This window comes from Odontomachus brunneus, unplaced genomic scaffold (genome assembly GCF_010583005.1).
Source record: "Odontomachus brunneus isolate Ranch 3 - 2012 unplaced genomic scaffold, Obru_v1 Obru_scaffold_178, whole genome shotgun sequence".
NCBI classification, from domain to species: Eukaryota; Metazoa; Arthropoda; class Insecta; order Hymenoptera; family Formicidae; genus Odontomachus; species Odontomachus brunneus.
The window spans coordinates 212175-231343 of NW_022639628.1; the positions used below are offsets into that span (position 1 = coordinate 212175).

Consider the following 19169-nt stretch of genomic DNA (forward strand, 5'->3'; position numbering starts at 1 on the left):
GTTAGTAATGACTACTAGAACTGTTTGCATTGCCATCTAACATTTGCGGGCGGAAACTAAGTTAAGGTCCTAATACAAGCTATATGGAGGTTATATAGGATATCTTTGACCAGATTATTGCACTTTTTATTAATGAAAAATAATGCATAAATAGTTAAAAATTATTGAAAATCATGATTGGAAAATCACGTCGAGAGTTAAACCAAAGAGTAAAATTAGACGGAAAATTTTGAAGTTTATCACTCGATCATTTTGATATACTGACAATACAAAACTGTTCAGATGTGAGTATTAATTGATATAATATCCATGTATCTTATGTATCGATAATAAAAGTAGAACATTGAGCATATATAAGCATAATAAGAAACATTTAATATTGGGTAACTGTTGCATGCTTGTAAAATAAATGATGCTGCGATAATCAGCTATTAAGTTATTTACGTTATTAGTCACTGTCATCGCCTCGTAAATGTCATGTTGCGTTGCATTTCGTAAGCGTGAGTTATGAGCTACGACTTAATATTATAACAAATTACTCTCTGTTGCTATAAATAGTCATTATTACTTTATCTTTCATTAATTTTCACTCAACTACGTAGAGTTAATTTAAATATGCTCTAGATTAAATATATCGTAATAGTTACAGAGAGGAGAAAAAAACAACAATTTCTTGATAAATACTGTTGTTCGCGATGGTACGAAACATTGAAGCGTAAAGGTAGGCTGTCGGTTTTGTTACTTACTAAAACTACTTACTTCGGAGACCATTCAGTTTTTATTAAATAAAGCGAACTCATGCCTTATTGTGAGATATCGAGATATTCGCGAGATATAGAGAAATGAATTGATATGAATTATGATTGATAAAACGAATATAACAAATCGATATTTATGCAAATGACTTAATTTTTTTTAACTATAACATTAATTCTCTCTCTCTTTTTTTTATTTACACACATATACACACACGAATTTATAATAAGTTGAATATTTTCCTACCTTTTTTAGACGTGTGAAACGAATCGTCTTTAGGCACATATTGAATGTCGTAAACCAACGTCGTGTTCGCTAAGAGAGTCTTATCCTTGTTGATCTTGTAAATGGCGTACTTAAACGCTAATTCCGACGGGCTATCCTTTTGATCCTCGGTAAAGATCGCTCCTGCAACAATTTAAATAAATATTTTCTTTAAACGTTATTCTTTTTTATCTGATGTTTAATGCTCGCTTTAATGTTGCGGCATCATGAATTATTAATACTTGGCATTATTCATGTGCTGATAAATACTTTGAAAGGCTTTATTTTCAAAATTATTGCATTAATAATTTGCATTATCAGGATACAGTATCCGCTCCAAAAAGCGGACGCGAATGAGAAAACATTGTAATTATCACTACCGTTAATGAAACCGATCGTTATGGGAAAAATAAAAATTGTAGAGAAAGTAATTTGAAGCACAAAGAGAGAAAACAGAGAGTTTTGATTAATTAACTGTGAAATTTACTAATTTATATGATTAAATTTCAGCAATTGTATAATCAAAGGGAGAGCTGCTGGCTCAAAATTAATCAAAGCTGTGCCGTTCGTCGATTCATTTTCTTACGAGACGTATTTCATTTTCCAACTTTTAAGCCAACGCAAATTTCCACTCGTTCATTAATTGCCCGCTATGTTGCCGGAGATGGTGTAAGTACGGAATTTTATCTGAAAATTACATTATATGCTTGAATAGCGGGCTTGGTTCTCAGGGGAAGCGCGTCCGTACCAAGAACGGGATGAAGCCGGTAACGCGGCCGAATCCGAAAAGAAAATTCCGACGCTGCTAAAAGAAACTGAATTCATTGAAAGTTATAACCGAGTTCGTGAACTTGCAATAACGACCTCTCGTCTGTATCTGTCGTACATACCTACATATACATACAACGATAAGATAGCAATTCTCCTTTAAATTTAATTAATGACTTCACCACAGCGCAGCTCACTTCGAACGCGAGTTTTAATTAAATTCGAATAATTACCACGGCCAAAACCACGCTCGCGATATCAAGAAGTATTTCGGGGAGAGTAACGTTCCCGTAAATTAAACGTCGACATGACGTGAAAAATAAACAACATTAACTACGCTCAAATATGATCAATGCGAAGTGATTAAAGCAATTAACTGTAACTAACATGATCATGCTTCATTAAGTTTCATCACGAGGATCAAATCTGCATAGTGGATATTTCATTTTCCCACCATTTTAGTTCTGAAGTAGAATACGTTGCCATAGCGATCATTAAAGATCATGCAAGTCCAATTTACAAGAGAATGTGAGACCGCGCCAACGAGAAAAGAAAATAAATATTTACAATTGTCCTTATTATCCGGCGAACGATCCGCTATCGAGTAAGTCGTGCTCGTTTTTTGTTTGTTCAGAAATCATGTCAGGAGTGGTAAAAGTCGCAGCAATTAGCGCTGAGTAAGCGCGACGAATGCAACGCTTCAAATGCTTTCTCTCTCGCATTGATCTATTTGCAGATCCGAACTTGAATGTTCGCCGTTGTAAACAGACGCTTTCGCAAAACTATGCAAAAAGCAAAATGTAATTGACTGCGTGCTAATTTGCTTTTCTCTTTATAACCGTTCATTAGAGAATTCCGAGAACGCAACTCTCACATTTCAAGCCAGCTCAGGCGAAAGCATTTCGTCCGAAAATCGCTTTACGCGAACGCGGTTCGCCGATTCACCGTTCTTTACATTCGGGGCCGTTTTCATGACTCCGGTAATTAACTTTGCTCGACGAAGCTGCCGTCTTTTTGTCTGTTTTACGGGCCTGGCAAATGAAATGTTCTTCAAAATGATACATTTTTCTACATCATCCGGTTAGCTTTATTACGACTAATCCATCTCGAAGTAATCCGACTTTAATCTCTCGAAACGGTCTTCCTTTGGTGACTTCAATTTTCCAGCTCTATTTCTTCAGTAGGTGGCTGTTGCAGAGGCTTTCTTCCATCGGAAGAAGTGTTTTTTCTCCTTTCTTTACTACGGAAACCGATTGCATGATTATACTAAATTGAAAACTTCTTTTCATAGATACACTATATTTGTGAGGGAAATTTTGTCAAAATGTTAAATGCCACTATACCAGCTCTCTTATGTGATAATTTAACATATAGTTTCTTACATCGTCTTTTCTGTATCTTTTCGAGATGTTACACGATAATACGAGAATATTGCGTTTCATCATAATTCGTCCATGGACACGTGAATTTATCTTCGTTTCATTCAGAATTCTCAGGGGAACGAAGCTCATTCGGCACCGAATCAATCTCCGTCACTCACCCGCGAGAAAGTCGGTGATAATTAGACGAGGCCAATTAGTAGTTTTTACACGATCCCGAGGGCGGAAATTGTCTTAATAATGTTCGGATCGTATATTCATGCTTCACGAGCTTTTACTCTTTTTTGTTTACGACTAAATCGTTAAAATCTCTCACTAAATTCAAGCACAAAATTCTTCAATTTATAAAGTACTTTTTACGAATGTGCGAGCACTCGTAATTCATACATAAATAATTGCATGATTTAATATATTTTCCTCTACTTACGAAACCGAGAGTGGATAATTACTAATATTGCCACTTCACCAACATTAGACAGAAGTTTACGATATACGTAGCAATACAGTGGACGTTAATGTAACCGCATTTGAGATCATTCGCATAACAACATTCTGCATACTCTACGAGAGAACCACATTGTCCTCTCGGGTGTCGCGAAATGGACTTCTGTATTTGGATGACTGCACCCGTTAACGTTAGAACGATCACCGCGAATGGCTCTTATGGAACCTTCTTTTGTCTCTTCCTGTATCGGACAAATATTTTTCTCTTTTGTGTCGTGCGAGTCACTGCTAAAGCTCGCATTAGAATCGGTTTGAAAGAAGTAGCGAAACGAAGTACCGAGTTTATCGGGGTCCTTACTCTAGTCAATAGAGATTCCCAGGATAGAGAGATTCCACTGGAATTCAAGGCGCGTATGCCGAGAAAATATTTTGTGTATTCGATTCTTTTCAAATGCAGATATCTTGCACATTGTGCGGGTGAAAGTGTGAACCTTCGCACGAAATATTGCAGGCAAAGAATGCTTTTACTTCTTAGAATAATATTTGCCCACAATAATATCTGCCATCCTTGCACTATTAATTTTACGTGCATCTAAGTAAGAGTAACCATCATCAAAATCAGTTGTCGATTATTACTTAGATAGAATCTGATCATTGCAAAAATCAAGTTTTAAAATAGTGATGAATTAGTTTGCATAAGTTCGACACAATGTAGAATTTCTCGAATCGAAATTTAGAATCTGCTAGAAGTCTCGAAAGTATCGGCATCTTTTAATGTGTTACTCAACATATTAATATAATGTTGGACAAATAGAATTTTTATTTCGTTTTGTCCGTTTTTATCGCGTTAGAGTTTTATTCGACTCTTTTCCTAAGCGCTTATAACATTTTACTCAAAGCGCAACATGTAACACTCGATTACAAAAAAAAGTGTGCGATATACGAGAACATTAGAACAATATTGACAAAAAGTGTAAACTCATCTTATCCCATCGCAAACAACCGTCGCTCATCAATAAGCGCCCAGCGACCAACAGTCAAAACTTCCACTATTCCAAGGCGGTCAAATTGACCTCTGTGCTTTGCGGACTTTTCCGGATTTTTCCGTTTAGTCGCGGGCCGGCGAGCGACGTACATACCACGTACTATGTGTGTCGGTGCGTTATCTGTTGTTCCTTTGTACAATCAAAACATTCGGGACCTTGAAGGCGGTTAACTATATCTGTGTGCGTCGCGGACTTGTCTTTATTTTTTCATTCAGTTCCGGGCCGGTGAGCGACGCACATACCACAGACTATATGTGTCGTTACATTATTTATTGTTCCTCTCAGATAATTAAACTATTTCGTCTTTTGAGATACTTTTAATTAGTTTCTCGTCGACATCGCGTTATTTAACACATGTATCTTCGATTGAATCGTGTCTACGCGAGTGTCAGTGTCAGTGTAGTGTGAGTGTTAGTGCCAGTAAAATGGAGCAGCCAGGATGCTGAGTCGAGAAGTCAGGACGGAGAACAGAGGACGCAAGCAGCGATTCATCATATATTTTTGAGGTACGCTAAATCACTTATTATACAGGAAGTTTCTGTTTCTAAAGGATGTTTTAGAAACTTATCGAGATTAAAGAAATATTTAAGTCGAAATTTAGACCGGTATTCATAGATTGCCACCATTTGTCATATAATTATAACTTTATTCATTTCTAATTAATAGTCTCAATCTGTACTTACATTTATTATATTATTCCATTCAAGAAATATTAATCAAAAGCTAATTAATGGCTTATGAATACGAGTTTGTAATTAATTATGTTCTCAAAGATCTTATATAATTTGCAACTCTATGAATACCGGTCTTAAAATAAAATATAAATCTCGCAACTGATAATAATATTAATAACTGATGTGCAATACGTAGGGACATGTATAAAAAGAGTGGACATATAAATCTAAGCGGTAAAACAAAAAGCCGCTCTGCCGAGTGCAAAATTTAAGCAATAGGGGAGGGTAATAATACGTTCAAGTGGAGTACAATGTTCGAAGAGAGGCAGTGAGGGGAGTAGATCGTTTCCAAATAACATGATGACGTTAAAGGATGTATTATTGATGTATCATTGATTAGAGACATCATTAATGCATCATTAAACCGTCATTTGATTTGATATTATTATGTTTGTGGAGCTTACACTTCAAAATGGATAACTTTTGATTCAGACTCTGAATCAATGTCAAATTGTTTATAATTACTTTTAGACACAATATTGATTAATCTGTGAATTTTTCAAAATCTTCATTATATACGATATATTTTTGAGATATAGACAGTACAATCCCTAAATATATATATATATATATATATATATATATATATATATATATATATATATATATATAATTCATAAATTCTTTGAGTTTTTTTAATATGGAAACAACGTCAGTAAACACCTATCTGCAGCATCAAGACAAATCAATTGCTTGTCATCTCGAAACTCTGCATTGACTTAAGTTCGGCAGAATTTGAAGGGTCTATATAGAATCAAAATTTCGACTTGGGTAAACGCTGTTAGCAAGGGGAATCTTTCTTCACATGTAGAAAATGACAATAAGTCATAATTTGTAACAATGAAGAAGCATAATAGTCTTTATAACTATATCTTGAGATTCTCTTCACCTACTTCTTGTAATCTCAACGTAGAATCTAAATTTTATCTTGGGTAATTAGACAGCCCCTTGGAGCATTAAACTTCCAATTTCAAATCCACTTAAGTGATATCGTAAATAAAAATACATTAAATTATGGCTTCATTTGCATTTTTGTATGTTTTCATTAGCGAAATAATTCGTGATGCTACACGTTCCTTGAAGACTCCCATTTGCACACTTTCTAAATCGTCGTCAACCAGCTTCACCGTGAAGCTTTTCCTCGGAGACGTATAAGCGTCAACTTTTATTGAAACGGAACACCCGCGGCTTAAGGGAAGTCGGAAAAGCCTTGAATACCACTTGTTTTCATTTCGATGCTCATTGAGAGAGAGCGACGCAGTCCTCGAGGACTGCAGACGCTGCAAATTAATAAGCTTTATGCTTTCTATCTGCAAAAGAGCGAAAACGCGATGGCAAGCACGGACAGGCTCTCTAGTAACCGAGACTAAAATGATATCAACGGTATTTTATATCAAAATAATTTCAACGATATTTTTCACTTTTTCTTCTCTCTATTACTTTGATGCATGCTTTTGCAATAACTATACGATCGTAGTACCTGCATCGGAAATAAAAAGCGCCTAAGTATTGATTCACCAACTGACGAACGTGTTTACAAGGCTTCGTGCGCGAATACAGATCACCGTTCCATTAAGTGTAGTTCGTAATGGTGCAGACTGAAATATTGAAAAGGCAATCTTTTGTATCTCTGCCGTAAAATATAAACTGAATATTTTACGTATAAAATCTGACTTTTAGTAATAACTACCGAATCCACAAATGGATAATAGGAAGTTTGTTACTGAATCACCAAACTATATTACACGATATGGAAATCATGTTTGTAAGCTCAATTGATAGTAGAAAAGGCTTTTCGTACTGTGTGTGTCTGTGAAATATAACAAAAGTATCGACGGGACGCACATTACAAAGTGCGTCACTGAAACGCGTTGCGTTCAGCCGACATTGTTCTCGTGCCGAATGATGTAACGAATTGGCCTATCGGATTTCCCCCGCTATTTGTGTAACGGTGGTGGCTTGAATAAATTTTATCTGAATTTACTAATAAATTCGCCTGTAATATTTCACGAGGATACGGTATGTTGAATAAATTACCGGAAAAACCGAGAGAAAGCGTCGAAATCGGTGCGAAATCTCGATACCGTGCGAAATGTATTCGTGTGAGTATTATCACTATGTTGATTATTCTTGTCAGTTAATATTGAGCGAAGATTTCATATGCACGGTCACGTGTTACGATCAATATCTGTTTCGTTTAATGCGCTGTCAGACAATAATACATTGCGTTGGGCGCGCGAACGTTCCGTTCGGTTAAGATTTTAATACTTTTTATTAAATTCTCTCTCTCTCTCTCTCCTTCTCTCTCTGTGGTATTTTTAGATATATACATTATATACTACTGACCGAAACATCAATCATTCAGAGCAAACATCAATTCATGATTGAGATAAATGAAAAAAAATAACTACTCTCTTAATTTCTTAGAGTGAAATTTCACTCAAAAAATAGAGTGACCACCGAGCTACTCAAATTAGAGTAATTTTTCACTCATATAAAGTGAATTCTTCGCTCGGGATTGTCAAGTGAATGTTTTCACTCGAAATTGAAGAATCTGATGTACTCTATACTGTCACGGGAACACATTTACTATGATCGATTGAAACATTCGCTCATATGGAGTCAGAATTCACTCTGAGCTTGAATGATACATTCACTCTTGCGATTTCGAGTGGCAGTTTTTCCCTATCGTTTCGACTAAAAATACCGCCACTTTCCACTCGTTTTGAGTGAAATCCCACTTCAAAATTTTTGAAGAGAGTGAGATAATAGGAGTTTGTACATTTTATTACACATGATCTTTTCTGAAAATGCTCACAACGGGCAACATATTTGTTAATTATGCACTCATTTCATAAACGATGTAGAGATATAAACTTTTTCGTGGCAAATAGAGATGTTGTTTCGTTCGCTGTTGTTAAAACTCTCGACAATTTCGTACAGGTCAAACAAACGGGGTAATTAATGAAATAACTCTTTCAGATTTTTATTCTCCCTTCGAAGTGTAAGTGTAAAACCTCTCATTGTTGTCTAATACATATTCGAGTTTTGACTTGGTAGCAAGATATCTCCGCTTATCTGACTAGACAAGTGTAAAGGGGATACGACAAGGCAGAAGATGTGCTGAAACCTGCGAAAGCCATTTCGCAGACGCGATAGATGTGTGAAGTACCAAGGAGCTTGCAGTTGCGTGAATTGTTGCGGATAGAGTATGACTCGCGATGTACTTGGGCGGCTCTACTGTTAGGGCATATGTAATTAGTCGCGCAAGCTGTCACAAACGTTCCGGAAATTTCTGTGAAGCGTGAGTTGAGATTAATGTGATTAACGTAATTTTATACCGATGTCCGCAGCAGTTAACGACGACTCCGTAATGTAGCGCTGCTATGAGCCGTCTCGCTAGAGTTACACGGTTTAACACGACGGTTTCGAGAGTCAACGACCACTTAACGCGAAGTAATACGTAATTCATCGTACGACGAAGAGTCGCGATTTCTCGCATTTCTTCAGACGTGCCTTCTGCGCGCCGTTTGTCTTAATTATCGTGACATGGACAAATTAGATAAATAAATCGTCTTTGTCGCTTTCGTTGTCAAGAGATCATCTCTCTTCGTCTCACTCCATTGTTATCGTTTACGCATGACCAAACTTTTCGTTTCACCGGCCAGGTTTGTTGGAACTTTTGGTAATGTAGCTCCATTATTTGGTAGTTTCGTCTACGCTGCAGCATTATCTTTCGTTACCGCTGTTCATTGATCCGACGCGGTAAACTTCGTAAACTTCGAATAGTTGTCTGCACCTACGTCGATCAGGCAAATCGGTAGAGTAGCGCTAGCGTTCAGGGGTGACCTCGTCTCCTCCGCCCACTTTCGACGAAACGGTGGCGGCGGTTCGAAGCCAGTTTTGGGTGGTGATACGCGCCGCTCGATAACGTAGTCGGGTACTTGATTAAATTTGTTTGCTCAACATCTCTCTCAGTTCCCTTCCCTGGAGCAGAATGCATGGAGGCGATTATTAAAACAGGCGGCGTTAGTTCCGCAGTGACAACGATACACCGTGTGTCTTATTATTCGCGCGCTCTTGAATTATTTTGAAATTTTCTACATAAAAAAAGAAACATGTGGATTTTGTGTAGAATTTACGAAGAATTTTAGAGTGATGATATTTTATGGAGTTAGATAAAGTATATACCTTTATATATGTATATAAATATATATGAAAGAATGAAAAGAGAGAATAAATGAATAATGAATAGTTCAATCATTGCCTCCGTGTATTTTGTTCCGAAAGAGCTGAGTAAGACTCGATTCTTTTTATATAAATATTTCCGAGATACTTTGATAAAAGAGTTACTATAAAATGGCATTTATAGCCCGTCTTTACAATTGTAAAAGTTGTGAGATACGCGCCCATACGCCTCAGTTGTCTCGCAATACGATTAATAGCATACAAGAACACAAAACGGTTCGCGTATTTTAAACGCTATTTATCAACTTCGCCGCTTCCTCCGCTCACTAAAGCTATTCAGTGCCACTCGGAGTCTTACGCGCATAAGCACGAAAGCTCTTCAGCTCGAACCACCCTTCATTCGTAGACCACCTTTCCTCGAGACTGCGAGAAATCTCGGGGTGTCTGTAACGAATAATGCCTACAGATTCATCTTTACAGAAAAGTAACTCCGCGCGAAACAGGCGCGCTCGAGATTTCTCAAACAGGAGCACTGAAACGTGAACGCGAAAGAAAAAAAAGGTTTCTCAACTCTTTCACTGTGCTACAATTGATTACACTCGTCTTTGTTGAAATAAAGTATTACGCTTTGTCTCTTTCTTTTAGAACTTTCTACCAGAAAATAAGAAAGAAACATCTCGAACAAGGAAAAGTACAATGTGCGTTAATAAGAGAGATTATATTTATGTTAATATGTAAGTAATTATTTCTATTGCTACGGAAAGAGAGTTAAATAGCTGTTTTTTAATGGTATTGACGTATTTATTGATTATGATTATGGCGTAGCTAATTATATCTCGTCGTACACATAACGACACATACATTAATAATTATCTGTACTCTACTACGTTAATAAAATATTAGCGCTGAATAATGGGTCAATATTAAACTATGCAAATACGACGGATCAGACTACGACGGATTAATGCGAGAAATGTCTTTTAAAATTCTATCTTTGCGAGATAAAACACGAGAGCCGGAAAAGAATAAGACAATGAAATTGCCAGAGTATTTATAGGCAACTCTGATTTTCTTTCATTTTATCCTCATATTATCGGCTAGTAAGAATATGTTTCAGACGCGTCAGTCTCCGTTTAAATTTTTCTTTTGTAATTATCATATTCTATCGAAGTTTAATGGAGTAAAAACAATATGTCTTGTAACTAATTCGTAAACTTATGAGTTAAAAGTGTGTGAAACGTCTTTGGTGATCCGTCACTGCTCGGAGCAGCTCCGAGATGCATTTATCAATGTTCAGTCGCCGGATATGAAGCTCAGCAAAGATTTCCTCCTCGCAGTTCTGGCAACCGTCTGCTCTTAGCCGAACACATATGGACTTTGAATGATTTCGATTCTAAAATGCACAGATTTGTTATTGACGTTCACTTTTGTTACAAAATGCTGCTGGCACAAGAATAATTTTGACGTTACTTCGTCTGTGTAAAAAGAGAAATTTTATATTACGGAATTCAATCCTCAATTCCGAATTCTTTATCTTATATTATTGACAAGAAACTCTTATAGTTATATTACTATATTTTGAAGGTTACATATTTCAATAAGATAAAAATCTTGGATTGCAAAATAAAAAGCTAATCAGCATTTTGTGTTCCAGGAATGTCTCATTCCGCATGACAAGCGTCTTAACGCGTCTATAAAACAGTTTCGAAATGCGGAAATACTAAATAACTCGAGAGCAAGATCCTCGATTCCCGATTGTCGCATAGAACAAACCACGTTTGCGTTTTCGGTTAGCTCGATAATAAAGATCGGTTCGGTTAAATATCGGCGCTGCTCAGCGGGACAATGCCTTGAGTATCGAAAATTGGGCGCGGTGCATCCATGGAAATAATTCTCCTGGAGCCTTGTATACCGAGCACCCTTGAATTATCGCGGTCCCGTCGTAGCGCCAGGGGAAATACGGGCCACAACCGGAACCGATAATGCGCGTCCGGTATAAACGCGAAGCAGATACCCGCGTCGTTTCGTATCGGCTGATAGCCGTCCGCGTATGCGGATTTATCGGCGGATCGACGGGTTATTGTTCGATGGATTAACAACTTATTACGTTGTCACGTGGTGTACGATACGAGAGAGACCGTTCGTAGTCCTGTCGTCGACCCTCTATCGGTTATCGTTAATGTAATTTAAACTCAATTCAGATGATGCCATCAGATGAGCGTTGCGAATCGAATCTCCAAATTCGATATTTTCGTATAATATCGAAGTTTATGAATTCGGCAATCCGATTTCAGGATTCAATCTGGAATCGCTACGCGTTATCCGAGACGGTATCCTTATTTGCATCCTACAAAATTCAGGAATTTGCATATCCGCGCTTTAAGAACATAGACGTGAAATAATACATTCAGCATGCCACATTTTCTATGATATATGTTGAGTATCACACAAATGAGAGAGAAAGAGAGAAAGCGAATCGAGATATCGAGTTTCTTCTCCTTTGCGTTTTATCATATGCGATTTCTTCTTTTCCTCATAATATATATCGGAATGCCATCAGTTTAAGTAACGATAAAAAGTGATACTTCATTTTCTGGCGCTTTCACATGATATTTCTAAGACGAGTATATGCGTATACTATCAATGCCGGATCTGTTTTTATACATGCCTATGTTTAAAAGTAACCACAAATCTAAACGCAATTGACACAGTCGCCACTGAAGAAATTGCAGCGAAGAACGAATGCAGACGTATCGAATAACGCGTACTTACGGCGAAACTCAGCAAGGTAATGAAACTCGGCGATAATTATGGGAAGCGCGCTAATTTGCGTGAGGGCGTCCTCGCGATTTCTAACGCGCGCCGGAAAATTGTCATATCTCGCGTGACTAATGAGCGACTAAGTAGCTCAAGATGATCGCGCGCGAAACTAACCCCGGAGAACGCGCGAAGGCAGAACGAAGTGCAACGGCATAGCGATAAGAAGTTCCTCCGCGCGAAACTTGTTAGCCCGTTTTCTCGGCGAGCGGCACAATCGCGATTCCCGGCCGTTGCACGGAATTATCGCGCCACGACACAGCGCCGCGGCAGTACCGTTCCTACGAGGTTAATTATTCGCATTTACGACGGTTTATTAACGCTTCCGCGCGATAACGCCTCCTCCCGTTCGGCCGAGCCAACCAGCGATCTTTCGAACGAGTGGAGGCGATTTTTATCGCGGAGGCTACCTTGTGGTATCTAAACAGGAGAAAAAGAAACACGTGTTATGGATTATCGGGATAAATAAATGTTAATCATACAACGAATCATATGATGCGTGTGATAAATAATTTCCGCGTTACTGATACTTGCTTTAACACGAGACTCAAGATTACCCCTCACGCTGTACACACGACGCGACACGGTAAACCGAGGATTATAATTTTTGGATAATTGTAGCAAGGTATCGAAGAAACGAGATAAGACTGTATTACGCGACGCGCTTCGCGAGAAGATGCGCGGCATGACTCGAGTTTAGAAGAATTTAATCCAACCCTTAATCCAGACTTAATTCGCGGAATCCTTTATTAGCAACACGTGCAGACCAACGATGAGATCTCATCCTTTGGTCGTTACGCGCGAAAAGATAACGCGGAACGGCGATTAGCATTCGCTTAGTGAATGTAAGGACGTCATTTTCAACTGCAATTAACGTTCCACAAGTTCGCGGGACCAGTCCGCGTTCTCGTACAGACGCTGACAAATTAATACATTTTCTTAAGTTCTCAATGGCAGGATCTCTCGGGATCGAAGTGGAAAAAGTCGTAGGAACTCCTTGCCCCCTTTGTCCCCGAGACACGCGGTGGAGCTTCTCAGAAAGGCAACTTCAATAATTGCGACCCTAACTTATCATTGTCTTTAATTCGACTGTCTTTTCCCTCAGCTTCTTGGGCTTCCTCGACGATCCGCAGGCGAGATTCTGTCCGCGAAACTTTCTGGTTCTTTGATTACGCGCGCGCGCGCTGTCTCTCCCTCTCTCTCTCTCTCTCTCTCTCTCTCTCTCTCTCTCTCTCTCTCTTTCTCCCTCCGTCTTTCATTCGTGTTTTTGCGCGCGTGTAACTCGCGTGCCGGCAGCAAAGTGTTTTCAAATAGAATCCAACGCTTCTTCATGGGGATATAATTATTTGTTTGTCCGCAGAGTCGTTGCGACGCCGTGACGGTTGCCGCGCGCTGACGAAGTTATATTACACTTCGCGGATCTCGTTAATCTCCCGCGCCTACGACTGAAATAGCGAAGCAGTTCGCCTACGATCGTAATTAAAACTTCAATTTCGTCGTGTTTAAACGCGAAATTATTTTCAGGCTTTCAATTAGCTCAATGTATACACTCTCGTTTTATTTTATTTTTTTTTGCGATACTTTATGCGATACTTTATGCGACTCTGGCGACAACATCAAAGCGAGCAGTCATCATTGGAGAGCGACGTTATTTTCGCCGCGAAATAAAATGCCCGCTAGTTAGCATATTAAACGACGGGGCAAATGGCCGTTTAATATTCGTCTTAAACGCGAGGACACTTTTACCGTTCGACATTTCGCAGTCGCTTCTGGACGGCGATGCCCGATAAAAATGTCCATTTGGAAGCTTACGAGCGCACCGTCCGACATTTGTGTCGAATAAGAACTGCCGATGATGTATGTGCCGCTTAAGCAGCCGTACGTATCGGCTTCACGTACGGATGCAAGAGCGCATGTACTATGCACCGAAAGTGCCAGCGCCGCAATATTGGCGCAGCGGTTACGCGAGAAGGCGGTCAGCGCGGCGCGCATCCGAGATTTATTCGCGAAATTGTGAATTTGGTTCCGCGAGGATGCACCGCGGATAATAGTGCATGTATCACAGCTGCTCCAACTTTTACAGCGTCATACGTTTATCTTTATGGCGGGACGTGTCCCACCCATATCCGTTGTGTGTTCCTATTTCATGCCGCGCGACTTCCATCGAGTCGGTGACGCGACTGACGCGATCTAATATCCGCGCGGCGACTCGTAGAATTCGCGGATCGATCGCGCGAGTAAAGAAGAAAACAGACGAAAAGAGAATGTGCAACGCGGTACGCTCAATCGTCTGTTAAATTCGTTTTCCGCGCGCAAATGATATCGAATATAAAACTATATGCCGTCCACGTTGGATTTTCGACTCGAGAATAAAGCGCACGTACTTTGGCACCGGAACGAACGCATATTTCGGCGATGCAGTTACGAGGCTCGATAATAATAATGGCCATTCTTCGCCATCGTGTATCGTACCTGCAAGTCGTACAGTGGTATTTGCGCAAGGCACATTTAGTCGGCCAAGCTTTGTGCTACCATCCGTGCTTTTAGTTACATTCTATCTCTAGCTCTCTATGGCTCGTTTCTACCTAAACGCTCCATTATGGGAACGTCGGTCGTTTCGGCTCGCCGTCACGTCGCTGCTTTCTCCCGTACGTATAAAGGCTCCCGGGTTAGCGCGGGCGTATGCTTTTCCGTCCCTTCGCGACCTGTCGCAAAAAGACGGTCGTACGATTGCTCGTAGAAAGTAACGTAATTATCACCATAACTCGGCGCAGTTCGCGGCTTAATCCCTCTTCTGTTCCTATCGCGGTGTATGACTGAGCTTATCTCAAGAAATCTCAGGTGGATGAGGATTCACTGTTTTCCTCGGATTTCCACGAATATAAATCGCCCCCGTGTCTCTGGCAAGTGGTCCTTTTGGACGGGAGAGACGATCATTTCGAGGTTGATATTTCTATCTTAAGGGGTTACAAGACTCTCAGGAGGTACAAAAGTAAAAATTTGGTAAAATTTGAGTTGTAAAGTGTTGTAAATTAATAGGAGTATGAATTTTTTGTTATATATTTAATATCAGTAATGTATGCTATTAATATATTATAATATTAATAATATGTTATATATATTAGCAATATTTTGGTGTTTAGGAAAACTAGATTTTATGGGAAATATTAACATTACTGATCTATTTCAATTCTGTTTTACAAGAGAATCATACTTTAACAGTAATTATTCTGATTCAACGGTAACCATATTTTAACAATATCCTCAACAAAAATGAGCTAAAATCAGTATATTTTTTTAATTTTTTATTTGTTACAGGTTTGTTATTGGTTTACGGAAGCTTTTCGTAAGTTTCAAAACCACATTATTTGTTTATTTTCAAAGTTCGAGTTTTTCAGTGAAAAGATTAGATCTGAGTTTTTTATAACTCCCATTTTGTGAAATATTGTTTTTTTCAGAAAGAGAATTCTCTCCGTGTTTTTTATAACTTCTCAAATTCTACCTAACCTTTATTCCTGTTAAAATCTTATAACCTTTTAATGCAGCGTATAATTTTTTTGCATTGTTGGAATCTTGACAGGTTTCGCATTGATGACATTTTTTAGAATGTCGTGCATATGTCTCTTACGACATTTTATAAATATACACTACGTACGTATATATATATATATATATATATATATGTGTGTGTGTGTGTGTGTGTGTGTGTGTGTGTGTGTGTGTGTGTGTGTGTGTGTGTGTGTGTGTGTGTGTGTGTGTATGCCCTTTATGTATTAATCGATAAGGTTAACGAACTCCCGCCCTCTCCTTTTTACATCCGCGCGGCATAACTCCATAAAAAGTTCGATAGTTACGTTGGCATCGAAACATGAATGGAAAAGAATTGCGTTGGTAATTATCGGTAATCGAAAATTAATATTCAAGAAATAACATATATATATAAGATAGTAAAAAGTTTCTATCCATTTATTTTAACTTTCCAATGAATGAATAAATATAATCTTTAATTGAATAATTATATTATTACGTTATGAGTCTTCAGTAATAAAATGCACTTTTTCGTCTCTCTTACAAAGTTAGAAAAAAAATAATTCCACTTTAACACAGGATAGTTCACACACGTAATGTTTTACAAATTGCTTTCTTTAAATGTATCATTGAAAGTAGCAATTAAATTCTTTTTTAATAATGAGATTCGAAGCCCTTTATGTAAGATAAAAAATGTGCTATATGAAACTACTTTTCAGATAGATAAGATTATGTTTTATGTAAGACTATTTAGATCGATGCAGAGATACTCCCTTTTTGCACATTTTTGTAAGCATAGTGATAGAAATTTTTACGTTGAAGATAAAAATATGCAATGTACAGCGACGAGCGTTATAGCTTATAACGCATTATCACCCTTCCGTATCACCCTTTGGTATCGCCTTTCCGTATTACCCTTCTATATGTCACCCTTCTGTACTGCGGAACATATACCGATGCCTCCGACCGTGTAACGTAATACGACACGCGCGTTTTCCTTGGCTCAGGACAAAAGTCTTTGAGCACTTGTGCAGCCATTGGTTTTAGCGGCCATCCTTCGATGTTGATAGATGCGCATTCGATATGGATCGATCGTCACACCGTAAAGCGTTATCAGGCAACCGCGAGCGAGACAAAGAGGGATACGATACACATACTGGGATGTAGACACAGAATAAGACAAAGGCAAAACCGTGACTGTGTACGTACATAAAATACATTTTATCGGCTTTCATCGTACCACCGCTCTTTTGGAATTCATACCTGCATTCCCCGTCGGATTTCCCCGATGTTCCCTTCCGCATTCGTAACGCCAAGAAACTCAAATTTCCGTTTACCTTCTCTTGCCACGCTTCGGATCCTTTGCATTTGAGGAATCCCTTTCGTGCTCCACGTGCGTGCCTCTCATATCTGACACATGCCACGGGAAAGCACGTATTTTCAACACGCGTCTACCTAGTGTTGGATTATTACGAAAGTTCAGCATGAAGTTTCCAATAGGAAACCGCAAATTTAAAAGCTATGGAAATCCGAGAGAGTAATATTGCAGAAGCTCAAATGAATCTAAGAGGATCTGAAAGAACGAAGAAATCTAAAATGATACTTAGGAAAAGTTTATGAGTTCGAGATTCTAAAATTGTAATAATTAGCACATAAATTAAATTCCTGCGATTTAGGAAAATGAGAATAAGTTATCCAAAGTTTGCAAAGTATCTGGCTTCAAATCGATTAAATTGCGTCGGACAACGAACGATACGAGTGTCAAGAAATTCGCGGAAGTAATAATGCTGAAATAGGAGTAAACAGAATATACAATTAACCAGAAGGAACAATGACATAAATTAGCGAAGCCATTTAGGAGCCAAGAACATTCTTACTTTTGTTTGCGCTCGTATCGCATATTTCATGACTTTTATTCTCTCTTTGTTCCGTCTGTTGGCGTAGAGAAACGACAGAGTTTCGTGACGTTATACCGAGAGACCCCTGATGAGAAATTTACGATACGAACCTACCAGCATGAGTCGAAATATTTACACAGCGTTTTCGGTTGTGATATAACAACGTTGAAAATGCGCGCGTATATACGGCGGAAGTAGAGAATGCTAAAGCCTTGCATAAATCTTGTAAATGATGAAATGGACATTTTCCACTGGAGGTGACATTTTCATCTTCTGTATTTATTTTAATGATCGTTAAAACAGCTTCTTTTGTTATTGCAAAACGCTTTAGTTTCCAGTAGCACTAATCACCTCATCTTCAATCGCATATTCTATACATAAATAGGACACTTTTCTACACAATAATTCATAAATTGAAATGCAAAGGACAGTGCAATAAAAAAAACTTTCAAGTTTTATTTATCTTATCTCAAGTGAGACAATGTTGAGCGCACTTTTGATTTGGATTCGATGTCGACGTCACATAAATAATTATTTGCAATTTTTTACATCAAATTCTCTTGCTTCGTTTCTCTTTGCAACTTATCTTTAAGACAAGATAAAATCCAGAGAACACGAAGAAAACATGAAAGTAGTAAAGTAGTCGTTGATTACCACGGGACTTGGAGGAAGGTCTACACGTTATCTATCGTCGTTAGATTAATGAGTAGCCTCAATCAAGAACGTGAAGAAGGGCTGAAATGTTCAATGACGAACAAGAAACAGAATAAAAGACACATACTGTGATTTGCAGATTGAATTTTTTTTTTTTTTTTACTTCAGAATGTTAGTGAATAGTTTTCAACGATTAGATTTGAGAGACAATAATTTTTGCGTCGTCTAACGAAGACGTGAAAAGTGAAATTGTATCCTGCAACATTTATACAGCGTATATATAACAGAAAAAAATAATGTGCATATTATAATATTTTTAATTAAAATTTTATGTGTCATGCTAATTATATGACGTGGCTGATAATTACACAGATGACAACGGTAGTAGTAATTTAGTTGCATTCGGAATAATATAACGCGTTAATTCGGTAATTATGCATAATCATGATATGCACCAGTTTACTTAACGATGTAGAGAGTTGCATGATGAGTAGCATTTTTCTGTGTTAAAATTATTCTGTTCGATTTTCCACGCACGATTCTGCATACTGCTGCAACGTGAATTTCATTGCAGGTTAAAATTTCGTAAAGAGAATTTTTACCTTTGATCAAACAGACTACTCTGTAGGAAACTGCAATTATATATATATATATATATATATATATATATATATATATATATATATATATATA

General features: G+C 38.1%; 1 protein-coding gene across 1 annotated transcript in view; it reads right to left on the reverse strand.

Annotated features, from left to right (window-relative positions):
• Positions 1 to 964: 964 nt before the first annotated feature.
• LOC116851562 (glutamate receptor ionotropic, kainate 1-like) overlaps positions 965 to 19169 on the reverse strand; it is an 88487-nt gene continuing 70282 nt past the window's right edge. The window contains exon 3 of the mRNA XM_032831110.1: positions 965 to 1164. Coding sequence (XP_032687001.1) covers positions 977 to 1164 — 188 coding nt within the window. The 3' untranslated portion in view covers positions 965 to 976. The remainder of the gene's footprint in view (positions 1165 to 19169) is intronic.